Source organism: Muscardinus avellanarius (genome assembly GCF_963383645.1).
Source record: "Muscardinus avellanarius genome assembly, chromosome: 1".
Taxonomy (NCBI): domain Eukaryota; kingdom Metazoa; phylum Chordata; class Mammalia; order Rodentia; family Gliridae; genus Muscardinus; species Muscardinus avellanarius.
Window position 1 is genome coordinate 231,383,031 of NC_137786.1, and position 25,850 is coordinate 231,408,880.

The 25,850-nt window shown below is 60.6% G+C and overlaps 1 protein-coding gene across 17 annotated transcripts in view; it reads right to left on the reverse strand.

The window, feature by feature from the left end:
* Positions 1 to 313: 313 nt before the first annotated feature.
* Positions 314 to 25,850, reverse strand: part of NRXN2 (neurexin 2) — a gene marked incomplete at both ends in the record, with an annotated part of 111,623 nt that continues 86,086 nt past the window's right edge. For 5 of the 17 annotated variants that reach the window (XM_080706932.1, XM_080706933.1, XM_080706931.1 and 2 more), the window contains 6 exons: positions 314 to 618; positions 12,331 to 12,409; positions 14,360 to 14,685; positions 17,893 to 17,982; positions 21,568 to 21,739; positions 25,665 to 25,846. In XM_080706932.1, the coding sequence (XP_080563058.1) occupies positions 314 to 618; positions 12,331 to 12,409; positions 14,360 to 14,685; positions 17,893 to 17,982; positions 21,568 to 21,739; positions 25,665 to 25,846 (1,154 nt within the window). Of the gene's footprint in view, positions 1,198 to 12,330; positions 12,410 to 14,359; positions 14,686 to 17,892; positions 17,983 to 21,567; positions 21,740 to 25,664; positions 25,847 to 25,850 lie in introns of all 17 variants that reach the window. The other 12 variants (XM_080706934.1, XM_080706922.1, XM_080706920.1 and 9 more) reach the window with 5 other exon arrangements.

Genomic DNA, 25,850 nt, shown 5'->3' on the forward strand with positions numbered 1-25,850 from the left:
TTAAAAAAATAAATCAACCCGGGGCTGTGAGCACATGCCCTGGCAGGGCCAGACAGCCCCGGGCGGACAGCGCCTTCCGTGGACAGCGGGAGGGAGGGGGCGAGCGCGGGGTCAGCGGTTCCTCCTTTTTTTCTTTTTCTTTCTTTCTTTCCTTTTTTTTTTTTTTTTTTTTTTGCGTTTCCTCTGTGTGTGAGGCCGGAGGCAGCCAGGGAGAGGGTCCCCAGGCCCCCGGCAGGGAGAGGCCGCGCCCTCCTCCCGGCCCTCCCGGGAGGGGCGGCTGGCAGTGGGGCGCGGTGGCGGCGCTCGGGGGCGCTCAGACGTAATACTCCTTGTCCTTGTTCTTCTTGACTTTGCCGGGCGTCTTGGGGGCGGCCGGGGCCTTCTCCTTCACCACGGCCCCGTTGCTCTGGGCCGAGTTACTGATGTAGTTCCGGCTCTGGTCCACCTGGTAGGAGCCCTCGTCCCGGTTGCGGTACTTGTACATGGCGTAGAGGAGGATGAGGATGCAGAGCGCGGCGGCGGCCACGATGCCCACCACCATGCCGGTGGTGCTGCTGGACTCCCGGATCACCTCCACCGCGCCGGGCGGGCCGCGCTCCCCGGGCCCCGTGGGGTTGGCTGTGGGCAGATGGGGGAAGCCGGGGGCTGAGGTCCCGCCGGGCCGCAGGGGAGGGGGCCTCCGCGGCTCGAAGGACGTGGGGGCCCCGGGCCCCAGGGGCGGGTTCTCCAGCAGGGGCTGCAGCGGGTCTCGGTGGTTCATTTTGCCCGCTGGCAGGTTGGGGGCCGGGGCGGAGGGCGCCAGCAGCACCCCGGGGGCGCCCGTGGCCCCGTCTGTCCTGAGGTTGGGCCGGGGGGCGGGTTTGCGGGGCGACAGGAGGGTGGTGCGGTCCGTGACCAGGGGGAAGGTGGTGTAAAAGTCCTCGTCGTCCGTGGGGGGGAGGCTGGAGTCAAAGACCTCCCCGGAGGCGAAGCCCGAGGCCTCGATGGGCTCCTCGCAGTCACTGTCGTCGCGCTCGGCCTGGCACGGGCCCCCGGGGGCCGGGCGGCGCGCGGGCGGGGGCAGGGTGTCTTGGGTGGCCCCCACGCCCGTGAGGAAGGGGTAGAAGGTGGGGGGCGGGGGCACGAAGGGGGACCGGGTGGCCACGGGAGGGGGGTCTAGGGAGTCCTCCGTGATAATGGGCAATATTAACTCTCCTCCTAGAAGAAGAAAGAGAAGAGAGAAGAGGGGGCGTCAGCGAGGGCCGGGGCGCGGGCGGCGGCACAGAGAGAGAAACAACAGCCTCACACCCAAATCGGTTCCAATCGGCTTTGGCGGAGATAGAGCGGGCCGGGCCCGCCCGCCAGCCGGCCGAGCACTGCGCTTTAAGCGGGCAGCGGCTGGGATGCCCTGGGCACCCCACGCACCACGGGCTCTGAGACTCTCTGGGTTTTGGTCTTTTGTTTTGTCTTAAGAAACCAAACAGAACAGAAAAGGAAAGGAAATTGAAAAGTAACGGAAAAAAAGAAACTCTACAGGTTTAAGGCTTTAAAAACAGATACAACAGCAGCATTTTAACAAACCTAACAACAGTATCTCTTAGGGTTTTTTTTTTTCTAGATTTTTCTCTTTTTTTTTTTTTTTTTGCTTTTGGTTTTAAAAAAGAAGATAGCATACCACGGAATTCAGGCAACTTACATCAACAAATAGGCCGTGTGATTTTAGCATGAAGAAAAAAATTACAAACAGAGCTGTGTAAGCGGGTTCTCCCGAAAAAAAATAAGAAAAAACAACTTTTCCGCACAACGTTTTCTGTCTACTACCTGTTTGGCATCTCCCTCCCTCGCTCTTCTCTCCCTGGCATCTCCTGAATCCTCTCTCCTCCCTTGCTGTGCCCTCTCCCCCGCCTTACACTCAAAGCTGGCCTCTGCACTGCGGCCGAGGCTGAGGGCCACCTGGTGTCAGCGTGGGGAAGGAGGGCTGGGAAGGAGGGGCAGGACCCCCACTACCAGGGGTGGCTACAGGGGTGGGAGGTCCTGGGGGAGGGGGCTGGCCAGGGGATGGGGCTTGAAGGTTGGCCTTGGGAAAGGAGAGAAACTGAAGAGGGTCCAGGAGGAAGAATGGACAAGGAGTCAGACACACGGGAGCAGGGTCCCGTCCAGGAGGACTCTGGGAGGGCTGGCAGGACGCCGCGGAGACCGGGCAAGGAGGGGCGGGGACAGAGTGAAGGCAGTGGCCACAGGTCCCTAAGCTAAGCCTAACTCCCCAACTTTCTCTTTCTTCACCCTCCACCTCTGACCCCCACTGACTTCCCCCCTCCCCCTCCCCAGAACCCCCATGGGCCGCCAGGACCTGGCCAGGGCTTCGCGGCCTCTGGCCCTCTTATTATTGTTAAAACAATAATAAAACAACGGAAAGAAGAAGAAAGCAAAAAAAGAAAAGAAAATACATACACAGCCGTCTGGGAGGGACACACTTGCTAGAATAGGGCCCAGGGGAACTACTGGGAAAGCCTCTGTGATGGGGGATAAGCCTCCTCTAAGTCTGGTAACTGGAGTCCCCTGGCAGAAACTACAATTCCCATCAGCCCCAAGGGTGAGAACTACAACTCCAAGAACCCTGGGAAGGGAGCTGACCACAATTCCCATCAGCCCCTGGGCCAACGACTACAACTCCCATCAGCCTCCTGGGTCTCTACTCTCACCATAGTGCTGCCATGCACTGGCCTCTGGTAGAGGGGACCTGGAACCTGAAGCGGGCTCTAGGTGTCTGGAGAGAGAGAGGGCTCTTCCTCTGGGAGGGAGCACCTCTGGGCCTGGACGTTTCATCTCTGCCTCTCTCTCCAGCACAACCTAAGCCCCGCCCACACCTGAGCACGGTCTCCCCGGTCTCTGCAGGGTGTGGTCTTCAGGAAGCCCCCACTCCCTACCTGGCAAGCATCCGAAGGGCTCCACTGCCAAGCTCCGCCCCACCCCGGCCCCCTGCAGGCAAGCCAGGTCTGTTCACCCCAGTGCCCTCCCATCCCGGGGCCTCTAGCCCCGCCCCGCCCGCCCAGCGCCGGCCCCGCCCGCCCAGCCCTCCAGGCTCACGCCCTTGCTGACCCTGCCCATTACATCCAGCGATCCCACAGGAGTCTGCCGCCATGCCAGCCAGCTCCAGCCGAGGCCTTGCTATGGAACTGGAAGCCTCGCCGAGCTCCCCAGCTGCTCTTCCCACCAGACTCCAATCCCCGCCTGGGCAAGGGCCTCTCTGTACCCAAGATTTTGAGCCCTCAAAGCTCCTGGCCCTCGGTGGGCTTGGCCATGAGCAGAGGCGCGCCTTGGCGCCATCCAACTCCGGGTTCTAAGGACGAAGGTGGGGAGGCCTGGGTTGGAGCAGAGTCCCAAGGTCACCAGGTGTCAGTCAGGCAAGGGAGACGGATGGACTGTCCAGTCACCTCTGTGGCTCTGAGAGCGGGGTGATCCAGGGAAGCCTGAATCATCATCCCCATGCCTCCAGAGACCCCCAGCATGCTCGGCTCCCAGCTTAGACACTCACCTGGGAGGGGAGGCTTGCACTGCTCTGCACTGAATCGCTGAGACTGTGGGAGAGTTTCTTCCCTCCCTGGGCCAGTTTCCTATGAAGCTAGGGGGTTGGGCCTCAGGTCCAGGGTGCAGTGCAGCCTGGTTCTGGTTCCGCATGTGTCCTATCCCACCTGAGCCACAAACCCACCAAAGGACAGCCCAGCCTCCTGGTCCCTGGTGCCCACTTACAGGAAGAGTGAGAAGCCCCTCGAGTGGTGGCATGTGGGGCCCACCCTGTCAGACTCCCCTCCTTGCATGGACCTTGAGTTTCTGGTCTTCCCTGCAGGCCCACACCACCTTCCCCTGCCCGTATCCTGCTCGTCCTTGTCCAAGCCCGCTCCAAGGATGTTCCCGGCCTCAGATGCCTCTAACACCACGTGCCTGTTCTGTCCTGGAGACTGACAGGGAAGGCCCGAGCCCCATCTGTGGATCCCTGGCACCCAGCAGCGGGCCGGGCACAGTGCCGGGAAAACTGTGCTCTCCCAGGGGAAGGGAGAGGAGGCAAATGCCTCCTCAGGCATGTCCTGGGAGGCCGGGCTGTCTGGGAAGCAGGTGAGCAGCTGGGTTACCTGCAACCTCCCCCTCCACCGTCCTGGGCAGCGGGCTCTGCTGAGAGGCCAGCCCGGCAGGGCCTTACTCTGCCCTCTGCCAGCCCCGCCTGTCTTAGACTGGGTACCTGCTGCTCCCAGGAACTCCAGGGTCAAGGCTTGCCCTGGGCTGGCTTATGCTCCTCAGCCTGCTGGCCATAGCTGGGGGCCCCAGTGAAGTGCCAGGCCAGGACACAGGATGAGACCCCAGGCCCTCGCGAGGACACATCCAACCCTGGAGTGCCGATCAGCCCCAACTCACTGGTCCTTGAGACACAGGAGCTTCCCAGGTCCCCCTCCCCAAAGCCCCAGAGCCCCCTTGGGCTCCGTGTCTGGGTCTCCCCTGGCCCTATGCTGTCCAAGGTTTTGGCAGAATGTCTAAGTATCCTGCTTACCCCATCTTCCCTACGCTGTCATGACTGCCTCTTGGGGGTCCTGTCTCCCTCACACCTCCTCCCTGGGTCCTGCACCCAGCTCCCTCTCTGAGACAGTAGGCTAAGGAGAACTCATGGAAACCCAAGTGCCCCCCCAAGTGTCCCCCACCCCTGCTCAGCCAGCCTGGGCTCTGGGCCACTCGCTCACCCAGCACCTGGTGCGCTCGGCCCTCCAGGGGCCATGTGCTCACCACCCCTGACCACCGGGAAGGACAGGAAGAGTTCATTCTGGTGCAGAGCAGGTCCCCAAGACTCCTCCCAGGGTGAAATCTGTCTGCTGCCCTCATGCTGGGCTTCTGGGGGAGGGACAGGGACTCCTGGCGATTCATGACTTGGGATCTCAACCAAGGGTGTGCTCTGGGAGGCGTGCCCTGGAAGCCTCAGTCTAGTAAGAACCCCAGGCAGCCTGCCGCCCCTCCCTCACTCCAGGCAGCTGCAGCGTTTGGGAGGCACAGGGGCGGGCTTCCCAGAGCTGTCCGCCCTCCTCTGCATCCTGGAGAAACAGTCCAGCGCATGTGGCCTGATTGCTAAAGCGTCCCATTGGGCCCAAGGACACCACCGGCCATTCCTGAGCACCCTTTTCCCGAGTCTCCTGTCTCTGGGGGACGCAGGCCCAGTAAACTGAGCCCTTTATACCTTTAGGACACGGGAGGCCCCTGACAGCAATCCCCCCATAAACCTCATTCTCAGCCAAGGAAGGTGTGCCGTCCCTACAAGGGAGTCTAGAACTGTGGCTTCGAGTGTCCGAGGCTGACCATCAGCTGGGCAAGGCCTCACGCACCGGCGCTGGGGGCCCTGCCCGGCTAGGGCCAAGAAGGCCATTGGTCTACAGAGCGTTGCGTGGGGATTATGAGAAAGGCCGCCCCGCTACATGGGTCAGCCCTGCGGGAGCATGACCTAACAGGCAGCACCTCTGTGCGGCACAGGACGAAGCCACTCGGCTCTGTGTAGACGCAGCCCTGCTCTGGGCCCGGGAAACAGCGGAGCTCAGCGCCGACTCACCTGATTGGGCAGAGAACACTGGCAACAGTGGCCTGAATGATAGCTGCCCCCCCACCCGGAATACCAGAACACCAGGGTGCCGGCCAGAGTCGCTGGGAGATCAGAGGGCTGCGCACACATGCGCACCTTCTGAGGGCCTGTCTCTGTGACCTGGTCATGTGTTCCTGTGCACATGTGTGTGTGCACCTCGATGGATCTGAGGTGTGTGTGTGTCTGTCTGTCTGTCTGTCTGAATGGGCAAGTGTGTGAGCTTGGCTCTCCGGTGCTGGCACGTATCTGCGGCCTCTGAGCCAGGTCTGGGCTCTGTGGGCATGTGTGGACGTGCCTCTCAGAACATGGGCACGCACCATGGTGCCTCTGAGAGCATGCAGCGAACAATCCCCATAAAACTCTTTCCCTCCTTCTCCCAGGCAGCTAGACTACATTTCCCAGTATCCCTTGCAACTGGGTGTGGCCACAGGACTGAGTAGTAGGCTCTGACAGTACCACCCCCAGCAGCCTCCTGAGAGCCTTCCTCCTCCGGAGACCTCAGAAACCACCTGTTGGAAATGGAGCCACAGACGGAAGGAGTATGGGTCTGGAAAGTGCCCTTGGGGCAGCGCCCAAGGCTAATCGGAGCACCCAGGTAGGGCGCGCCTGGGTCAAGCTGCTCTTGGGTTGACCACTGAGATTCAAGGCTCACGTGCTACCGGGACAAATGCTACCTCAACTAATACAGGGGCGACAGTCCATCAGAAGAGACACGCCGGCTGGAGAGTGCAGACCCGCGTGGCGCGGTGCTGAGCCTTCGGGTGCACACCACTGGGGGGCAGGCGTGGTGCTGAGGGGCGGGCTGGGAGAGCCACGTGCCAGCGCCGACGTCCTGCTCTTAGCAACGTTACAAGAAGGAGGCAAACTTAGCCAAGAATTGACAGGGTTTGCCGGGCCTCGTGGTGCACACCTATAATCCCAGTCCTTCAGAGGCTGAGACAGAAGGATCGCAGGTTCGAGGCCAGCCTCGGCCACACAGTGAGATGCTTACCAACCAAGCGAGACCCTGTTTCAAAACAAAACGTAAGAAGGGCTGGGGGTACAGCTGGAAGGTAGACCGCCTCTGGGCCCAATCCCAGTAACCCCCCCAAAAAAAAGGAATTGGCTAGTTTGTGAGCAGGAAGGAATTAGAGACAGCCCAGAAACATCAGAAAAAACACTGCTTCAGAACCCCAAAACATGAGAAGACTGGAGAGGGCTTGAGAGACAGTGGCCCAGGAAACCATGTTGTCTGAGCGGGGGATGGAGGGGGGCTCAGCCATGCTCAAGGGCCAGCTTTGGGGTGTGGCCTCCCCCTGCTATTTCAAGTGTCTTTAAGACAGTGGGGGCTTAGGAAGAGAAACTGGGGAAGCCGGGGAGCTGGACGGCCAAGCTACGACTGAGCCCCGAAGATGCCCAAGTAGGACGTTTACCCAACAACATCCTTTCCATGGAGGGTAAGAACGGGAAGCGCCTCTCGTAAGCAGCGCAGGGGCCCCCAGAGCAGAGGCGGGGCTTGCAGGAGACCCCCCCCCCCAGCGGAGCCAGCTCCCGGTGCCCTCACCCTCACCCTCTGGCTGCCGTGCACCTTTGGGGAATGGGGGGTCGTGGTGGGGGCTGTATTCTAGGTGCATGTTGGGGCTGTGGGGCAGAGGTCAATTATCCTTTCAGTTCCTGGGTCTCCAGGCCTTCTCGGGGCGCCCTCCCGCTGAGATGAAGTCCTCGCTGGGCACTGGGTGTTCGATGTCTCCCTTGAGGAGGGGGTGTGTATTCTGAGACAGAAGGATGTTTGGAGACAGACTCTTGGTGACCGTGACCCACGGTCGGCGCTGGCACGTAATTCACTAGCTGGCCCAAGTGTGTCTGTGCCTCCTCCTGCAGTAAGCAGGGCCGTCCCTGCCTGGAAGCGAGACTGCCCGTGATGGAGCCCTGGCCTGCGAGAGGACAGCAGGAGCTCCGGGGCCTCTCCGGGCCTGGCCCAGGGGTGCCCCTTCCCTGGCCCTGAGGGGTCACTTGGAGAGAACTGCTCGCCAATCGGGAGTCTTGTTTATGACTTACGTGAACGGCCCACGGGTTTCTACGTGGAGTTGGTCTGTGACAGCGACCAGTTACCCTTAGAGCCTCTGGGAACCTGATCACTTCTGTGCTTCTGAGGGTCGGGCAAATGTGCGTGACCCTCCGGAATGGGGCCGTGGCTCAGGATGGACGCACGCGGGAGCCTGCCGGGCTGCCTCTGTGCAGCTGCGCTCGCTGGGCCTGCGGAGGTGGAGGGCTGCTTCTGTGCAGCTGGGTGTATGTCTGAGCACATGCATGCATGTAGCACATGCATGCAATTCAACGGCTGTGAACTCATCTAGGGGGACACGTAGGCACGCACCGTCCTGTGAACATGTGTCCAGCCTGCAGGTCTGAAATACATGTGCACCTGTGTGTCCCTGTCAGTGTGTGTGTGTGTGTGTGTGTGTGTGTTACTGGGGCTGAAACCCAGGGGCATTCTATCCGTGAGCTAAACCCCTAGTCCTATTTTATTTTGGTGGTACTAGGGATTGAACCTAGCAGCATTCTACCTCTAAGCTACACCCCCATCCCTATTTTATTTTGAAACAGGGTCTCACTAAGTTGCAGAGGCCTCACTAATTGCTGAAGCTGTCCTCGAACCTGCAATCCTCCTATCTCAGCCTCCCAAGTACTGGGATTACAAGCATGCACCATCACACCTAGCTTATTCTATTCTTTTATTTTGAAACGGCGTAAGTTGCTGAGGCTGCCTGCAGACCTGCGATCCTCCTGTCTTATCCTCCCAAGTACTGGAATTACTGGCATGTACCACCACGCCTGGCTACGTGTGTGTGTCCTTGTGTGTGCCACTGTATGGATCCACTGAGCACTCAAGTATGCCCATAGCTGAGAACACCTGTATGGGCCATTGCGGGCTGCGTGTGTGCGTGTGTGTGTACCTCTAGGAGGTCTGAACATGTGTGCAGACTTCAGATGAGTATAAAACAACACATGTTTTGTGGGAGATTCCATGTATATGTGAGATTCCATGTGTGTGTGCATCTGAGCAAATGTGTGCAGGTAAACGTGAGCCTCCTCAGGTGTGAGCCAGGTGGGCACTGAGGGTGTCCTCTCGTGGGAGCACTGTGGGAGGAACGTGGGTCTGTGTGGCTGAACAGTGTGTGTATGTGTGTGGACCCCTGGAGCTGAGCACGGACAGCCTGCCTCTGAAAATGTGCACACGTGCACCCATGGGTCTCAGCACATACATGTATCTTTGTGTGCACACAGGCACACCTCTGCAGGAATGAACACATGCTGGTGCATGAGTACATCTCCCTGCAGGTGTACATGTGCAGCCTGGTGAATACACTTGGCTAGAGCTGTACACACACGCAGCTCCATGTACCCAGGTGCAGGTGTGCACATCTGTGAGCGTGTGTGTATCGGGTACTTCAGAGAGTCTGAACGCACTGTATACAGGCCTGATCTGAACACACATGCAGATCTGAGGTTCTGAAACATGAGCACCTGTAAGTCAGAACATGTGTGAAGATACACAGGTGGATCTGGTTGCACACGTGTGCCTCTGGTGTAAGGTGTGCATCTCAAGGAGTCAAGCACATGTGAGCACATGCTAAGATCAGAACATATCCCAAGTATCTGAAACACACGCGTGCTTTAATAGCTCTGAGCGTGTGTGTGTGTGTGTGTGTGTGTGTGTGTGTGTGACTGTGAATGCTGGCCATGTACCCGTGGGCATGTGTGGACTGCCTTCATGGGCTTGGCATACACACATACATAGCTCTGAGCACACAAGAGGACCTTGGTGGGTTTAAGGCGTGTACACTTCTGGGGTGGAGCAGGTGGGCACCTGTGAGCCTGGGCACCTCTGGGTGTTTGGGGGGCTCTCGGCACACGTGCAACGCTCGCTGGCTCCAGGGACATGCATGCCTTCATGAGACTGGGGGTCGCCCCTGCATGTGTATGGGCTGCAGGGGCTCTGAGCACATGTGTGCACATGCCTCTTTGGGTTGAAGCGTGTGTGCGCCTGTTGGTCAGGCATGAACAGCATGTGCTCTCCAACATTTAGAAGCATGTACACACATGGAAGTGCGAGGCGGCTGGCGGGTCTGTAAATATGTGTGAATACGTGTGCATGCCTCTGGTCACCGCACACGCGTGTGCATAGAGCTCTAAGCCTCTGTGTGCTTCTCCTGCGTCTCAAGGGGTACAAAGTCAGTTCCTAGAGGGGCCACATTCGGTACATAATGTGAGGGTCACACAAGCTGAGACTGCGGGGTGGTGGGCCGCATTACGAGCCCCTGCACGCCCCCCAGAGGCACCCCACTCAAAAGACTCCTCTGCCTGCCTGCCACCCTCAGGTAAAAGAAGACATTGGATGGTGGCTCCACTGAGTGGGGGGGAGGCGTGGGGCCCGTGGGGGTCACGTTAGCAGGAGGGGTGGACGGGTGAGCAGGGATGACCCAGGGCCCACACCGGCACAGGGCTGAGGGTCTGGAAGATGAGAGGGACACAAACACCTCAGGGCAGGCCGTGGCTCACGACCGTCTCCAGCCAGGCTGCCTCCACCTCCCACGCGGGCCTCGGAGCGGGGCCTGGCCCTGTTGAGGACAGCCTCCATGTCCTGGGGCCCAGGAGGCTCTGTCTGGAGAGCCTGAGTATTTACGGCAGCCTGGGACCCCGGGCCCATCTTGGTCCCTGCCTGGCCTCCCATCGGGATGACGAGGACCAACTTTACGCGTGGCGTGTGAACCTGTAAATATGGGGAGCCTGTGGGTCCTGGGGCTTCCTCCAGGGGCTCCCTCCAGGGGCTCCAGGGTGCCCTGTACCCTCTGTCTCAGCCTTGGTTTGCGAGCTTGGCGCTGAGCCGGCCACCCACATCCTTTCCTCCTCCAAACTCCATCCTCCGCTCGCATCTGTGGCTCTTTCCCAGTGGTCAGTGACTCCCAGACCCGACGGGGCCGCTGGCTGTCCAGCCTTCCTCCTCATCCCCTTATCCTGAGAAAGCCTGCAAGAACTCGGGCCCGCGGCACACACCGTGTGCCGCATCCAGGCTCTGGCTGGACACTGGGCTGAGGGGCTGCACCCACCCAACTGTGTGTGGCCTGGTGGTCGCTGCGTACACTACACGTCCTGTGCGGCGACCGTCTGGCCCCAGACGACCTCTGCAGGGTCCAAAGAGCGCAGACTCCTCTGTCATGGGGATTCCCGTCCCAGAGGGTGAAGCCAGGCAGCGCCCCTTCCCCGTGACCTCACGCCGTCCCTCATCCCGGAGCCACTTCCTCACCGCCACTCACAACAAGCCTGGGCTGGAGGCTTCGCCGCCTACAGGAGCCCCCCAGGATGCTCCTAAGCTCAGAGGGGTGAATCGGGACTGAAGGGGAGCTCTGTGTGCAACACGGGCATGCCCAGAGCCCCTCACAGCAATGGGGGCTTGGAGCACTGCACCCCTGAGCCAAGGTTGTCAGAGGGATGGAGGGCCACCCCAGCACTGGGCTGTCTACGATGGAGGGTGCCTGCTCCGGGACACCCAAGCTCAGGGCTGTGGATGGGGAGACCTTGGCGCCCAGCAGCAGGGGCCTCCCACGAGAGCCCCTGGGACCCCTCTCAGCTCCAGCCAACGAGGGGCTGAGAAGGCGATACGGCTCCAGCTCTGCGTCGGAGACCTCTGCTCTGGGCCCCTGGTCCACGCTTGGCTTCCGTTCCCTTCTTGCTCTACCCACACTCCCTCGGCCCCCAGCCCCCACTCAGACCCAAGCACCTGCCCGGACGTCCAGCCCGCTGGAACCCACAGCCCAGGTACCATCATCGCAAGGATGAGGGGAGGATTCTCCGGGGATCCAAGCAGAGATGCGGGCGCCCCCACTCCTACAGGCCCACCTGGCGGCCCTGCTGGGACCCGGCCACGGCCGGTCCTTTCTCCATTCCCAGAGCTGGCCTTGAGTGCCCGTTCCCCGCCCCTCTCAGCCCTGCCAACCTGCTCAGACGAGCACTCTGCCCCCAGGTGCCACCCCACTCCCCTCCTGCAGGCTGCTCACTGAGGATGCGCCCTTGGCTCCAGCTGGCAGCCTCACGCAGAGGCCTGGAGCGCCCCGTGTCCCCACTCCCAAGCCCTGCTCTCCCGCAGCAGCCTCCCCTCAGGAACTCCTCAGGGCTCCCGGGTCTGGCCCGCGGGGACCTGCCACCCAGCATGCTGCCCGGTACGAAGCTGGTGCACACCAACTGCCGCCGTGGCCTGACACCCCAGATGAGCCTCCTCCCGGCCCCTTTGGACAGAGCACTGGGCACATCCGGAGAACGGGCATGAGGGGGGTTCAGGATCCAGCAGAGGCCCCCTCTACGAGTGGCCGGGAGAGCGCCAGGCCTCGGGGCTGATGGGAGTTGCAGTTCTGGACCTGAGCGCTGATGGGAGTTGTAGTTCCCCACCCCCACTCAGGACTCTGGGAACTGCAGTTCCTCCTTTCTAGGGTCTGTCTCCTTCCCTCCCAGCATCCCTTGGCTTTCAACCCCAGGACCCCACGCTAAGGACCTGACTACCTCAAGGGGTGGGGCACCAAGAGACACCTTCCAGAGGCCATCTGAGGGGCAGGGGGCTGTCAGGAGGGGAGGGGGGCTATCAAAGACAGCTAAGGCCTGCAGAAGGCCCTGGGCGGGGGCCGGGTGGCAAGGACTGTCGCCCCCCTCCCCGCAGTGTCCTCGCGGGGGCCCGGGGCAGGGGAGGGGGGAAAGGCACTCACCAGTACTGGGCTCACACTCCTCCAGGTCCTCGTCATCACTCGGACACTCGGCCGAGGCCACCAGGAGGTCATCCGTGTTCTGGAGGGCGAGAGGAGGGGTGGGGAAAGAGAGGGTCCAGGAGGGTGAGCAGACCCCACAGGTGCTTCGTGAGGTGTGTGACAGTGCAGGGGCTGGGCCTGGGCCAAGGCCAGACCTGTCACCACTTGAGGGGTCTCCTTGGGCCTCCACTGCCTCCCACGCAAAGGGACACTGGGCCCTATGCTCACAAACACCAGACAACACATGTCATGCTTGGAGGAGAGGGGACACCGGGCCTGGGGCTGCAGGCAGGGAGGGACAGGTATGCAGGAAGCAGGGACGGTGGGGAGTCTGCATGAGTGGAGGGGACAGGAGCTGGAGGGGCTTCCTGGCTCCAGCCTCACCCCCCCACCCCTCATCTCGCTCCCAACCCCCTTTCCAGAGAGAACCAGGCTGCACACAGTAATTAGGGCTGCAGTTGCCATGGCAACGGGAGTCGACTTTGTCAGCATTTTCTCTCCTCCTGATTGCAAAGAAAGGATCCCTGAGATGAGTGAGCATGGCGGGGGGGCACTCAGGGGTGTTAGGGAGGAGACCCCAAAGTCCAGGCAGGATAGGAGCCCAAGAGACTACAAATGAGGACGAGGAGGAGGCAGGACAGGAGGGTAGCCCCTGTCCCCAGACCCCATCTTCACATACACAGCCCTGGCCCAAGAACAAAATTGAGATCCATCTCTTCTCTGTGTCCTTGCCCTGCACCGGCTCTGGGGGGGGGGGTGGTCTTCACCACAGCGTCACCCTGGAGTCCCCACCCCTCTCCCACCTGGAGGTCTGTTTACCTCCTTCTTCGTCTCCTTTGAGCTCAGAGCCCTGGGTGTAGCAGGCGCCCAGGCCTGGGTAGACCCCAGGTCTTTCCCCAGGTCTCCTGCTCCCTAGAAACGAGGACTAGGGATTGGGATCCCTTTATTTAGATTTCGGGGCAGTGAAGGCAGAGAAGGGGGTACAGACTTCTCTCTCCTACTTAGCCGTCCCCAGCTAGCTCAGGCCCAGCTTCCTGCGACAGAGGGCAAGAAGGAAGGTCCTGGGGCAACAAGAGCTCGCCCTCGGAGGAAGAAGCTGAAGGTATGGAGGTAGGGATGTGGCGCCTGGTCCCCTACCCTGGAGGCCAGAGGCCCCTCCAGGCCCGGAAGCCCGGAAGCAAGGCAGTGAGATTGGGTGAGAGGCGGGAGGAGCGCTGGGGCACAGGGCGGCTAGGCAAGGTCGGTGTGCCCAGGCCAAGCCCTCAACAGTATGGCCCACAATCCGTAGCAGGACCTGGTGACAATAATTAGGAAACTCGGCAGGGCCCCAGGCGGCCTCCGTAGTCCCATGTGCTTTTCCTGGCCACCAGGAAAGCCAGGCCCCACTGGTCCTCCACTATCACTCGGGTCTGACCCAGAAGCGGAGCACCTGAGCAGGTAGGGGGAGCACAACGAGAGGGTAATCGCACTCAACCACAGAGGCAGAGGACATGGAGGCCGCCACGCGGTGAAGCTGGCTCAAGTCACATACGGAGGATGCTTAAGTCAAAGGAACAGCAGCCAGGGCCGTTCCCCCAGCAGAGCCTCCAGGGAACAGCTGCTGTCCCAGCCCAGCCTCTGGAGAGGGTGGCCGCCACCCAGCCAGACCTCGCCCCTTCAGCGTGTCGCCCCCGCCAAGATGATGCTGTCAGGGTACCACCCCCCAAGCACACATGCTCCCTGCCCTGGCCAGGGCCCTCACGGGGAGCAGACAGGTCCTTCCAGCCTCGGGCCCAGCAGGCTTCCTGGTAAAGGGGGGGGGGGTCTTCCCTGGTTCAACTTCTCCCACCTCTGGGAACGGAAATAGTGGCCATGCCCACGTGTACAAGAACCCTGGTGACCAAGGTGACAGCCACTTCTGACAGGTGGCCCTGCTTCCCTCGCTTAAACCCTCTGCGTGACGACGGGGGTCCCGAGAGCCCTGGGCCTGCGCCCGCGGCGTGCAGCTCACCTGGGTGGTGCTGTCCCTCAGCGTGGGGGAGCGGCCCCGGCGCGTGGTCGTGGTGGCCATGGTGGTGGTGGTCTCCATGATGGTAGTGGCCATGTCGGCCAGCAGGGTGGTGGCCGTGGTCTCCGCGCTGAGCAGCACGGACGGCCCCTCCCCCACCAGGCGCAGGTGGCCCTCGGTTCGCACATTGGGGTCGCTCTCGGCGGCCAGCGCCAGCACCTTGAGCCCATTGTAGTAGAGGCCGGACACCTGGCCCTGGAAGGGGCGGCCCTGATCCCGGCCCCCAATCTTGATGGCAGCCTGGCTGTTGAAGATGGTCAACTGGCGTCCTGGGGGCGGGGAGCGGGTCGGGGGCAGACAGAGTGGGGCGGGCGGTGGGGGAGGCCAGAAGGGTGGATGGGGAGAACGGAGAGGGCCAGAGGAGGGGAGAGGAACCGGGAAGATGCCAGCAAGCGGGGGTGGGGAGAGATGAGGGAGGGGCAGACAACCAAAGGAAAAGTCCTTGTCAGCCAAAGCCCCTGGCCCAGCCAGGCAGGATCCCAGCAGGGTAGGGTCCCCGGGGCACATGGGCTGGGGAAGGGAGCCCCGTCACCCCTCTCCCCACGATGCGCATGCCTTCTCCACCTTCGTCTGGCCCCCTCGGCTCTGCTCCGGGGCCATCACCCTCCTCTTCCTCTCCCCTCAATTCCATCCCCATCCTCTCCCCATACGCCCCACCCACCATGTCTAGCCCCAAGCCACAGAGCCCTGGGAAGCGGCAGACAGCGGAAACAGCAAGCAGAGACAGGCCGGTGGGGCCAGCGCGTGTGAGCAGAGGCCACCAGGCGAGGAGTGGACAGAGAGCGGCCCGTGAGCGACCCCCCGGCCACTGGCCGGCTCCCCAGGCTCCTCCGCCCTGCCTGCTGAGGCCCAGCTGCTGCAAGGACCAGGCCTGGCAAGGGCAGCCCTTCCTCCCCGCCAGGACGTGCAAGCACAGAAATAGAAAATGTTAAAGGGACCTTGCTTCGCTCCCTGACAGCCAAAAAACCGCTCCAGCTCCAATCTCGCTCCGCGCACGCGCGGTAGCATTACACCTCGGAATCCCCACCTGCGTGGGGTTTGGCCACTCAACTTTGGTTTTAGTGGATTTGGGGGTCGGTTTAACCCTCTGAGTTTGTTGTTTTGATATGGTTTTTAGAAAAGATATTTATTATGTTTAAGTTTAGATTTAACTTTGATTTTGGTGTTGCTTTTTTTTGGGGGGGGAAGGGGTTGGGCAGAGGGACTACTCCGTGGCCCCCTTCTCCCCCGGACCTTCAGCTGCTGGCGCTGGGGGGTTTAAGACTTGGCTTAGCCCTTGTTAGCCTCTGGTTAGTACCTCGTTAGAGATCTGGTTTAGAGTTAGGTGCCTGTGAGCCCTGCCCCCAAAACCTGGGCTGAGGACAGGGCAACTTGTGAAACCCACTGCTCTTCAGAAACACCCTTTCTGGAACCCCCCGCCAACAGTGGGCCGCTCCCCTGCCTCCCCGGCCTCGCCGCTCAGCCTGTCCTCCTCCAGCAGCCTCCCACTGCCAGCCCAGGCCAGGATGGCCCCTGGAGCATCACTGCTTCCTTACAATGGGGGAGCCGGAGCCCACAGAGGACCAGCGGTGGCAGCTCTGGGCTCGGCCGAGATGCCAGACCCAGAGGGGCCCCTGAGAACCACTCGCCTACATTCATTCCTGGGCATAAGAATAATGAGGAAGACAGAGGCGAGACGGGGCCGCAGTGGGCAGATGAGTCTGGGATGCACACAGGTCACAAATTAACAGGCTCCTCCCTCACATGACCTCTCAGAGCCTCTATGGAGCAAAGGTACGTGTGGTGTGCATCTCGAAAGAAAGGCCAGGACTTAGCCCCGCCCAGACTCATCTGGTCACACAGCTCTACCGTGAAGCATCCCACGGGCTGTATCATAGGACGAGTTTGGGAACTGGAAAATGCATTCATTCCATAAATATTTATTGAGCACCTACCATATGCCTGGCTCTGTCAATAAGCTATTCCCGGCGAGCGTGCCCAGCCCCGCTTCTCAACTGTCCCCTGCACTTGACCCACAAAGCCTGCCCGGAGCTGGGCTGCGCGAGGACCGCTGCCCCTGCCCCACCGAGGAGGGGGCCGAGCACACCGGGCCTAGTACTGGGTCAAGGCCACTCCAAAAGCGTGCTCCTCCTTCCTATCTTGGGGAAGCCAAGTCTGTCACCGTCTAGAACAGTAAATTCAGGCATAAAGAGAAGGGACACACATGGCTGGTGACGGACAGGTGGAGCCCTTTCCTCACCTGGACCCCAAGTCCCACCCACTGCTCCTAAGAGGGGCTTCCTAGTGCCCCCTACCCTTGGGGGGTCACAAGTTGCCCAGCCTCAGCCCAGCCTGCTCCCTTGGCCTCTCTGATTCCAGGAGAGGGAGGTGGATAGTGGAGAGGAAGACACGTAACCTTAGGAAATCTGGTCCTGTGGCCCCTGCCCCACCCGCCATGAATGCCTCAAAGGGTTAAAGTTCGCCCCGCTGGAGAGAGCAGCCCAGTGTGGCTGGGGGCTGTAGGTTTTAGCGATGTCTGTGACAGTCCCTTTAACTTTTTGTTGTGTTATGAATTTATCACATCTGGTTATCAGCATGTTTAGGCCCCACTGGTGCAGGGGGCTGGAAGTTACATTTGGGAGTTTTATTGGGGAAGGCCCCAGCGGACATTTAAAGCACAGTTATCAGGTGGTTACGTGGGGGTTTAACAGTTCTGCTCCCCCTAGAGTTTAGCCTTAGAGGTATAGAGCTCGCCCCTCCTCCAAGGGGCTGACAGTGGTTTAGCCCTCGGCCCCCAGCTTCTCTTGGTGACAAGAGGCCTTCTCCCTCTCACCCAGCACGACCTGCCTGCCACATGGGGGGCCTCTGGACCTCCCGGACCACAGCCTCCCCTGCCTCCCTGAGTCCCCCACAGTCTCCCCTACTCCTAAGAAGTCTTGTGGACCAAAGGGAGCCCATTCCATAGATAGCAGCTCACGGGCGTGCTCTTGGGGGGGCCTTTCCAGTAGGATCTGAGGCCCCTGCTCTTCCTTTTCTCCTAGGAGGACTCTGGAAAAGCCCTCCCGACCCTCCTCCAGGTCCTTTCTGATTCTCAAGCCTCCCTGCCTCCAAGTGCCCAGGGTCCTTCACGGAACCTCTGAGACGGCCTAGAGAGAGGGGCCCGAGCCACCCACGTGCCTTCCCAGCTTGCGCGAGCTCTACCAGCGCAGACTGGGCGCTCCGAACTCAGGGGTTTCAGGGCTACACTAATCAGATCCTGGGCTGAGAAAGCGAAGAAGGCGCTTCTCTCTCTTCCATAAACACTCTTCCCCCACCCCTAAGCCACCCCCAAAATACAGACTCAGCCTACAAAGGGCAGGGGAGCCTCCTGGCCGGACAATCGTCCCTTTGCTTGGGGCTGGGTGAGGTAAAGGCAAGGAGGGGGAGGAGAGAGCTCTGCACCTTTAAGATAGTGTTTTTAAAGTTAGTTAATTAATTAATTAATTCTGGTTAATTACCTTTGTCGAGCAGCCACTCATCTACTACTCGACCAAGCCGGTAGGGGATTCTCTGTCTAGCAATCGCCAGGCGCTCGTTATCAAAGTTTCCTTGGAAAAGTTTAGAAAGACAGTAGGTTTCTCAGGCGGCGAAAGTCCAAAGGAGTTAGAAAAGTAATTAGGCATTGCTCAGGAGACCCAGAGTAAGCAGCGACTTCCAACAAAGAAAAGAAGGGGGGCAGGAAAAGAAATGCCGGGTCCCTCTTCCCCCCCTCCCGAGGCTCCCGTCCTTCGGAGCCAGCCCCACCCTAGGGGCAGGAGCAACCCAAGGAAAAACAGAAACGGAGAGGGGTGTGAGGACAGGCGGCTGGAAGGTTGGAGTTAAGCGGGTTTATCTGGGCAGAGGCCCCCTCACGCAGCCCAAAGTGGGGCGGCGGGGCGGGGGCGGGGCGTTTAGCAGGTTTAGGTTCAAGGGCAGGAGGCCCAGGAGGCCCAGCTGGTCACTGCGTTTAGAGGGTGGTTTAGTGGTGGGAGGGATGGTTAAGCGGGGTTTATGCGGCATTTAAGGGGGTCACCGACACACGTGTTTAATGGTGAGATCACAGCCAGTTCTTGAAGCCAGTGCAGCTCCCTCTCCCGTCTGTGTTCGACCCTCAGCTGCCCCTCATTTCCCATTTCACACAGGCCCTGGCCCCACCACACCCTTTAAGGCACCTCTTCCCCAGGGTCCCGGATCCCTCTGAGCCTGGGCCACTACAGGTGGCCTCAGGGCCGGTGCTTGCTGCAGGAGCCAGAAACCCCTTCTCTCCAGCGCCCCCCCCATCTCCTCCCCTGCAGGCCTCCTCAGCCGGCCTCTGCTCCACTGTGCCCTGGCCTCTGCCCCGCTCCCTCCCTGCCCCAGGGCCACTTGGATGCCAGCCTCTCCCTGCTCAGCACCCCTCACTGCGCACCCCGACAGCCTCAGCCTTCATCCTGATCCTAAGTCCAAAACACACGCCCTTTATCCTCAGCTGCCCTTCTGGATCCCACCGGTTCCTCCCCTACTCCTGACCCTCGGCCCCTGGAGAGGGAGGGGTGTGTGTGTGTGTGCGCGTGCGCATACCCAAGCACACCTCTGCGGAAGAGGGGTTTGTCAGTGTGCCTTGGGCATGATGTGCTCCTCTGTGGGCGGGGGGACCCCATTCTGCAGCAGTGGAAGGGGAAATTGGCGGCCTTTGGGAATCCGGCCATGCAGAGCACGCCTGGGAGCCAGGAGACTTTGCCTCCCATCTCTGCCCAGAGAGATCCAGCCGGCCTGGGCTGCGTGTACTTCTCCCGTAAACACGTACACGTGTTCATGGGTGCAGAGGTGGCACCTCCTTAGGTATTTATGAGGCAGTGAGACTCTGTCTTCCCTATGAACTGAAAATGGACCATTCAGTCGTGTGTGTGTGTGTGTGTGTGTGTGTGTGTGCACGCGTGCATGTGTGTGTCCAGAAAGGAGAATACGTATCCACTTTGTTAGAGGGAGGCTGGATATATAAAAATCCTAACAAAAGCCCTGTTGCCGAGCAGCTCCTCTAGGGCTTCTAGAAGATTCCCGTGGGATCTTCACAGCATCTCTGAGGCAGGTGACACCCCACAGTTCAGAGGTGGAAACTGCGTTTCAGAGGCTCGCTCACTTGTCCCAGGTCACAGGTTGGGGATGGGAGAGGCAGGATCACAACCTGGGTCCTGCCCACTGGGAATCTGTCGCTTGAGGTCTCTGGTCCTCCAGAGTTGGGGTGCGGCCGTTCTCCAGGCCCTCACACGCTGCTGGCCTGGCCTGCTGAGTGGCTCAGGATCTGCCCTCCCTCACAGTGCAGGTCGGTGCCCATCAGGTCCCCAGTGTACACAGACCTGCAGGGAAGGGGCCTTGCCCAGCCCCGCCAGGAGTCCCTGCAGGAGGCCTAGCCCCTCCAACCTGGCCTCTGGTTGCTGGACTCCAAAGGCGCAGTGCTAACATCAGCTGCAGCTCAACACGGTGAGGCCTCCGTGCCTCCTAGGACAGGCGAGTGTCACCGCTGCTACCAACACTGCCCTGGTGCCTGTGCGCGGCGGTGAAGTCTGACACTGATGCCCCACAGCGATCGCGCCACACGGCCCTGGCTGTCGAAGTTTGCGCATGGCATAGTTTTTGGGGGACAAGACTTTGTGTAGGAGGATGAGTGTGTCGGAGTGACCCCAAACACGCCCAAGGCCTTGGCATAGGCTAGCATCCCTCTTGCAGGAATGTTTTATGTGTCTGTGACCTTAGGAGCATCCACAGCTATCGATACGCCCAGCGCTGGCCTGTGTGTACATCGCCTCTACTTGTCAGGGAGCCGTGTGAGCCTCCGTGTCTCAGGAGTCGCCCAGAAGCATTTGGGTGTCAGCCTACATGAGTGGGAGCCGGGGGCCTGAGCCCTGAGAGTTTTCACATGCCCCCGTCGGTCAGCATGGGGCAGTCTCTCTGCCTGAGAGAGCAGTGGAGGCCACAGACGCTGGCTCTGCTCCCCCCGGGCCCTGCGTGTGGCTCTGCAGTGGCGCCAGCCTGTGTCTCAGCCTCTCCGTGTCCCTGCAGTATCCGTCTCCCTCGCTCTCTGCCTGGGTTCTCCTCTGCCCGCTCATTCCCGGGCCTGGCTACCTCTTCTCCCCCTGGCTGGCTCTGCGTGTTAGCATCTCTCCCAGAGCTGCTTCTGTCCTCGCATATGTTTTAATGACTATTTTCAGGCCTCACCACCGCTTCTCTTCTGGTTTGCTCTTACTCTGAGGTTTCCTCTGTATCTTGCAAGGTCTCTGCTTCCTTCCTTCCTTCCTTCTTTCTTTCTTTTTCTTTTTTTTTTTTTTTTTTTTTTTTTTTGTGTGTGTGTGTGTGTGTGTGTGGTGCTGAGGACTCAACCCAGGGGCATTCTACCTCCATGATATACCCACAGCCTTTCTATTTTTTGTTTTCTTGAAACAGGGACTCACTAGGTTGCTGGAATTCTCGCCACCTTACGGAGACTGGCTTTGAATTCCTCCCTTCCTTTTACATCCTCATCCCCGTCCCTCCTCTTCTGTCCTTGGTCACCAGAGCGGTCACCATGGACATTCCTGGGCCCCACTCACCTCCTGTCCCCAGGGCCAGGCACAGGCCTGAGACCCAGGCCATCAGTGGCGTGGAGGGCGCCTGACCCTATCCCCTTGCCTCCCCCCCTCCCCACCCCCTCTGGTTCCTGGGCTCCTTTTCTCTGGGTCTCCCTAAGGTGTTTCTCTTCCTCTACCTACAACTCCTAATTCGGGTCCTTGACTTGCTCTTTTTAAAGACCTTACTTCTCTCCTTGATTCTGCTTTTGGGAACAGCCCGGCCTCCTGCCAAGCCACCTTTGGTGTTACTTCTGGACTTTCCCAGGTCCTGCTCTGCCTCCACATTTCCGCACTCATCCTTTCCTCAATCATATCGGACTCCCCCTTCCTCTTCCTCTCTTCTCTCCCTGCTCCCAAACTGGTTCCTGGCCGCTCATCCCCCAGCACTAGACGAGTACTTACTCCCCTGCCCACCAGAGCGCCCCAGCAGAAGGTCCGCCTTTCCCCTTAGCCACGCCCGTATCTCGGCCCCGCCCGAGCCCTGCCTTTCTGTAGCCCCGCCCACAGCCGGAAGCTCCGCTTGGCCCCGCCCCTCCCGCCCCGCCTCCTGCGCGGGTCTGTGCCACCTACCTGCCGGGTACCGCTCATTGACCGGCCAGCTGTCCACCTGCAGGGTGGCATTGCCGCCGCTCCGAGTGAAGCGCACCACATGGTATTTGCCGTCGCTCACGATGGCGTTGGGCTCGTCGATGGTAATGTCGTCCGTGCCCACGTTAAAAATCACCCCCACGGTGCCCTGGTCCTAGGGACAGGGAGGTAGAGGTCAGCGACTCTAGAACTCCATCTGCGGACGCCACTGGCATTTTACAGCCTTATAACGGACCCTACCAGGACTCAACAGCCCAAGGCTGGGGCTCCCCTCCCCCACCTGCAGATGACAGTAACGCGAGCCTTAGAGGTTGGGGGCAGCCAGGCAGCCCAGAGCCAGGACCCCAGCCCCTTCCAAGTGTTTCCAGGGCACCTATGCTACAAAAGTGCAGCTGAGCCCCGACAGGATGGCCCAGACCAAGCTGGGGACGAGCCTGTGTCTGAGAGGGTGGAGGCCTCATAAGGGATGAATCCAGCCTGGCCCAGCCCAGCCTCCTCTCCTGTGGACTCAACACAGAAGGCCCCCAGCACCAGGGCTTCCGCCTGCTCTCAGGAAGCCTCTCAGCTCGCCCCCCCCCACTAGGCTCTGGCGAAAGGGGCCACCCTTCTGCAGTCACAGATTGGAGGTGGGGGACCTGGACTCTGCGTCTGGGGATGCCAGGCACCAGGAGATTTGAGGGAACTGTGGAACTATGCCAGAGGCTGTTGAGAGAAAGGGAGCATCGGAGTGTCAGACGTGGGATGGGGTGATCAGGGGTCAAGCCGAGGATGGACAGGGGCTGAGGCCTGTAGACGGGAGTGAGGAGCCTGAGCAACCTTGGGCCCAGGCCCGCAGAGGGCCCCCGGGGTCAGCTGGGGTGATGCTGGGATGACAGGCCTTTGCTGAGACCCCACAAGTGGCAGGCCCTTGGGTACCGCGCGCTGCTGCTCTGGTCATCCGAGACCAGTGCTGAGGATATTCACGGCACCCCACTTTATCCAGGAAGAAACTGAGGGCCAGGGAGGTTGAGTAACTCAAGTGCATTGCTCATAAGAAGGGAACGCCAATAGCCCGGCGTGGTGGCACAGCTTGTAATACCAGCATTTGAGAGGCTGAGACAAGAGGATTGCGGTTCAAGGACAGCCTCAACTGAAACCCTTTGCAACTCAGTGAGACCCAGTTTCAAAATAAAGAATACAAAAAAAAAAAAAATAGGGCTGGGGGTGTAGCTCAAAGGTAGAACGCCCTTGGGTTCCATTCCCAGTTTAAAAAAAAAAAAAAAAAAAAACAGAGGGAACTCCAGGTTTGAGCACCTGCTCTGGCTAGTGTTCGTGTTCTTGGCCCCAGAACTCCAGGTTTGAGCACCTGCTCTGGCTAGTGTTCGTGTTCTTGGCCCCAGCCCACTTCTCTGGAGAGACACAGACTCCAAGAGCTGCGGGAGGCCGATCTGAGAGACCGCTGAGGCCAAAGGCGTCTAACAGAGCCAGAGAGCCTCGGGGCTCTAAGCCTAAGCCCTGTACCATATTCCTCTGCACCTCCAGCCATCACCCTGAGCACAGCTCCTGAGTCAGTGCATGAGCGTGCGCGCACGCGCACACACACACACACACACACACACACACCGCCTCTTCTCAGGCATTAAGCAGGGAAACTGAGGCCAGGCTTGCCTAGCAAAGAATATTAGCAAGCCCCACCCATCCGCCACCCACAGACTGACAACTTCCCCGGGGAGACGGCTTGTCAGCTGCTCCCCACACATGGGGAGGGAACAGTCGAGCCTCCCTGTTACTATTGTTAGTAATAATATCACCCAGAATAGCATCCGTCCCTTGGATCCCTCTGCGGGCCTCTCCCCACTAGCTCCGCCTGGGCAGTGAGGCCGGTCAATGGCGCCCCGGGAGCCGCGGACAGGCCGGCCAGGGGAGCTGGAAGGCGGGACGTCTGGGTTTCCTAGGAGGCAGTGGGGCTCAGAGCTGTGTGCTGGGGGAGAGGCAGCTCCCCAGAGCCGCTCCCGACGTGAAGTCAGTTGTCACTTCTGTTAAAGTCATTAATTCCTAATTCCCCAATTACCTCATTAGGCGGCGGTGGGGAGAACGCGGCCGCTCCTACAGCAAATAATTATGGGAGTCAAAATTAATTTGGCAAAGTGGAGCGATGCTTTATTAGAAACGTCAAATTGCTTTTCTCTTATTTTGCCGCCGCCTCCCCGCTCTCTGAGAGCTGCTAATGACGCTGCGGTGGGAGCCGGTGTGTCACCAGGGAGGAGGGGGCTGGGGGCTGCCCCCAGGGGCTCAGGCCGGCCCACCGAGGCCGGACCCCTCCTCCTTGCCCTCGGGGCACCCCGGCACCAGGCCCTGCTCCAGGTGAGGCAGGAAGGGAAGCAAGGGAGGCCCCTCTCCAGCTTGACTGCTCTGTCTCCTCTTCCCCAGGAGGAGGCACTGTCCCCCAATCCAGCAGGCTCAGACACCCGGCACACGCACACGCTGTCCCAGTGGCCAGTCACAGATGAGCCCGACACTGTGCAGGCGGGCCGCAGCTTTACACACAAGACCTCATTTAACACGCTCGGCGCCCCTCCGGCCACACCTGGGGGAGCTGAGCTATAGGACCGGCAAGACACAGAGCAGAGAAGGGCAGAGCTGCGGTCACACCCAGGCCGCCTGCCTCAGAGCCACGCGTGGCCTCACACACGCACAGAGCACCCACCGGGAACCCAGGCCGCGCCCGGCCCCCTGGACAGGTGACGGGAGCCACTGGCGAACAGGCCTTGGGAGAAGAGAAACGCTCAGCCATCCTCGGCCAGAGACCGCAGAATCCAGTCTCTCTCCGTCACCCACAGTCGCAGCCGTCTCTCTTGACACACAACCATCGCGCAGCCGGCGCCACGCTGCCGTCCACAGCTGCACCGTCTCTCACAACGGGCTGCCACTCAACAGCTAGAGACACTGTCTGTCTCGCTCGCGCGCGCGCAGATGGCATGGAACTTCAGGCCTCTCCCCGCCCCGCCCAGCGCCCACTGGCTGCTCTTCCCTCTGCCCTTCCCCACGGGGCCCTGTGCCCGCCAGCCGCACCCTGCCCACGGGACTCCTCCACTCAGGCTGGTCCAGGACCCGCCTGCAGACCTCAAGAGTGGTCTGTCACACGAGGGGGGCAGAAACTCATCCTGGAGCAGATGGGGCAGGGCCAGAGCCCACACAAGCCCTCTGTCCTGACTTTCTCCCTCCCAACTCTGCCCTCCTCAAAGCCCGGGAAACAGGGCTGCAGATGTGGAGGTGGAGACCGAGGTCCGAGGCCCGGGGGTGAAGACTGTGGGAGCAGGTAGAGGAGAAGCTAAGACCAGAAATGAAAGGCGGGAAGGCCAGCGGTCACCAGGATTGAGGCGCAGGCCCAGAGGTGGGGTAAAGGGCTGGGAAGGAAAAGGGGCCACCTGGAGAGTTAGGTGGGTAAGAAGCTGAGGGGTGGGGGCCAGGGGAGGCACAGGATGAACAGAGGTGGAGGAGGGGAGCAGGGTAGGGAGCGCCTGGGTCCATGAAGGGTAGGGGAGCTGGGGACCAGAGGGCTAGGAGGTCCATGAGGAGTGAGGCTGACCTCTGCAGAGGAGGCCCAACAAGGGGGCCGCTGGAAGGTCGCGGGAACCAAGATCACAGGGCACAGGCAGGGACAGAATTTAAAGTCTAGGTGAGGAGGCCAGGGTAGGCTGGTGTGGGGCGGCAGTGGGTGCAGGGTGCAGCGGGCTGCCCTAGTGGCCTAGGAGCGGGCAGGCAAATAGCCCAGAGCAGCCACCACTGTGGGGACATTTCCTAAGGCTGCAGGACAATGGCCCGGGAGGCCTAGGAAGGCCCAGGGCCATGTTCCAGAAGGCTGGATGTGTGGGTAGTCTCAGAGCAATGGGGACCTGGGGACCCCACAGAAGGAGGGTGGCTCTGGGAGTCGCCATGCAGATTAGTGAACTGGGTGCCAGGCGCTCTGAGACTCCTTGTGGGAGCTCCAGAGACAAGGAATGGGGCTCTAAGGTTCCATGGGGGAGGGTGGGGTGCTGTCCCCCAGTGAAGGGCAGCGTAGAGTGGGGAGGTGGGCGCAGGGGCCAGAGGGTCCTTACGATGTGCAGCTGCAGGTAGTCTCCGAGGCCCGAGGCGCTGTCCACCCGCACCAGCACGGCGCTCCGCTGGTGGGTGCTGAAGCCCACGGCCAAGCGGTCCATCCTCGTACTGGGCCGGTCATTGGGGGGCCACGTGTAGGTGATGAGTGCTCCCCCCTTCCCAAAGATGTATGTGGTCCCGGCTGC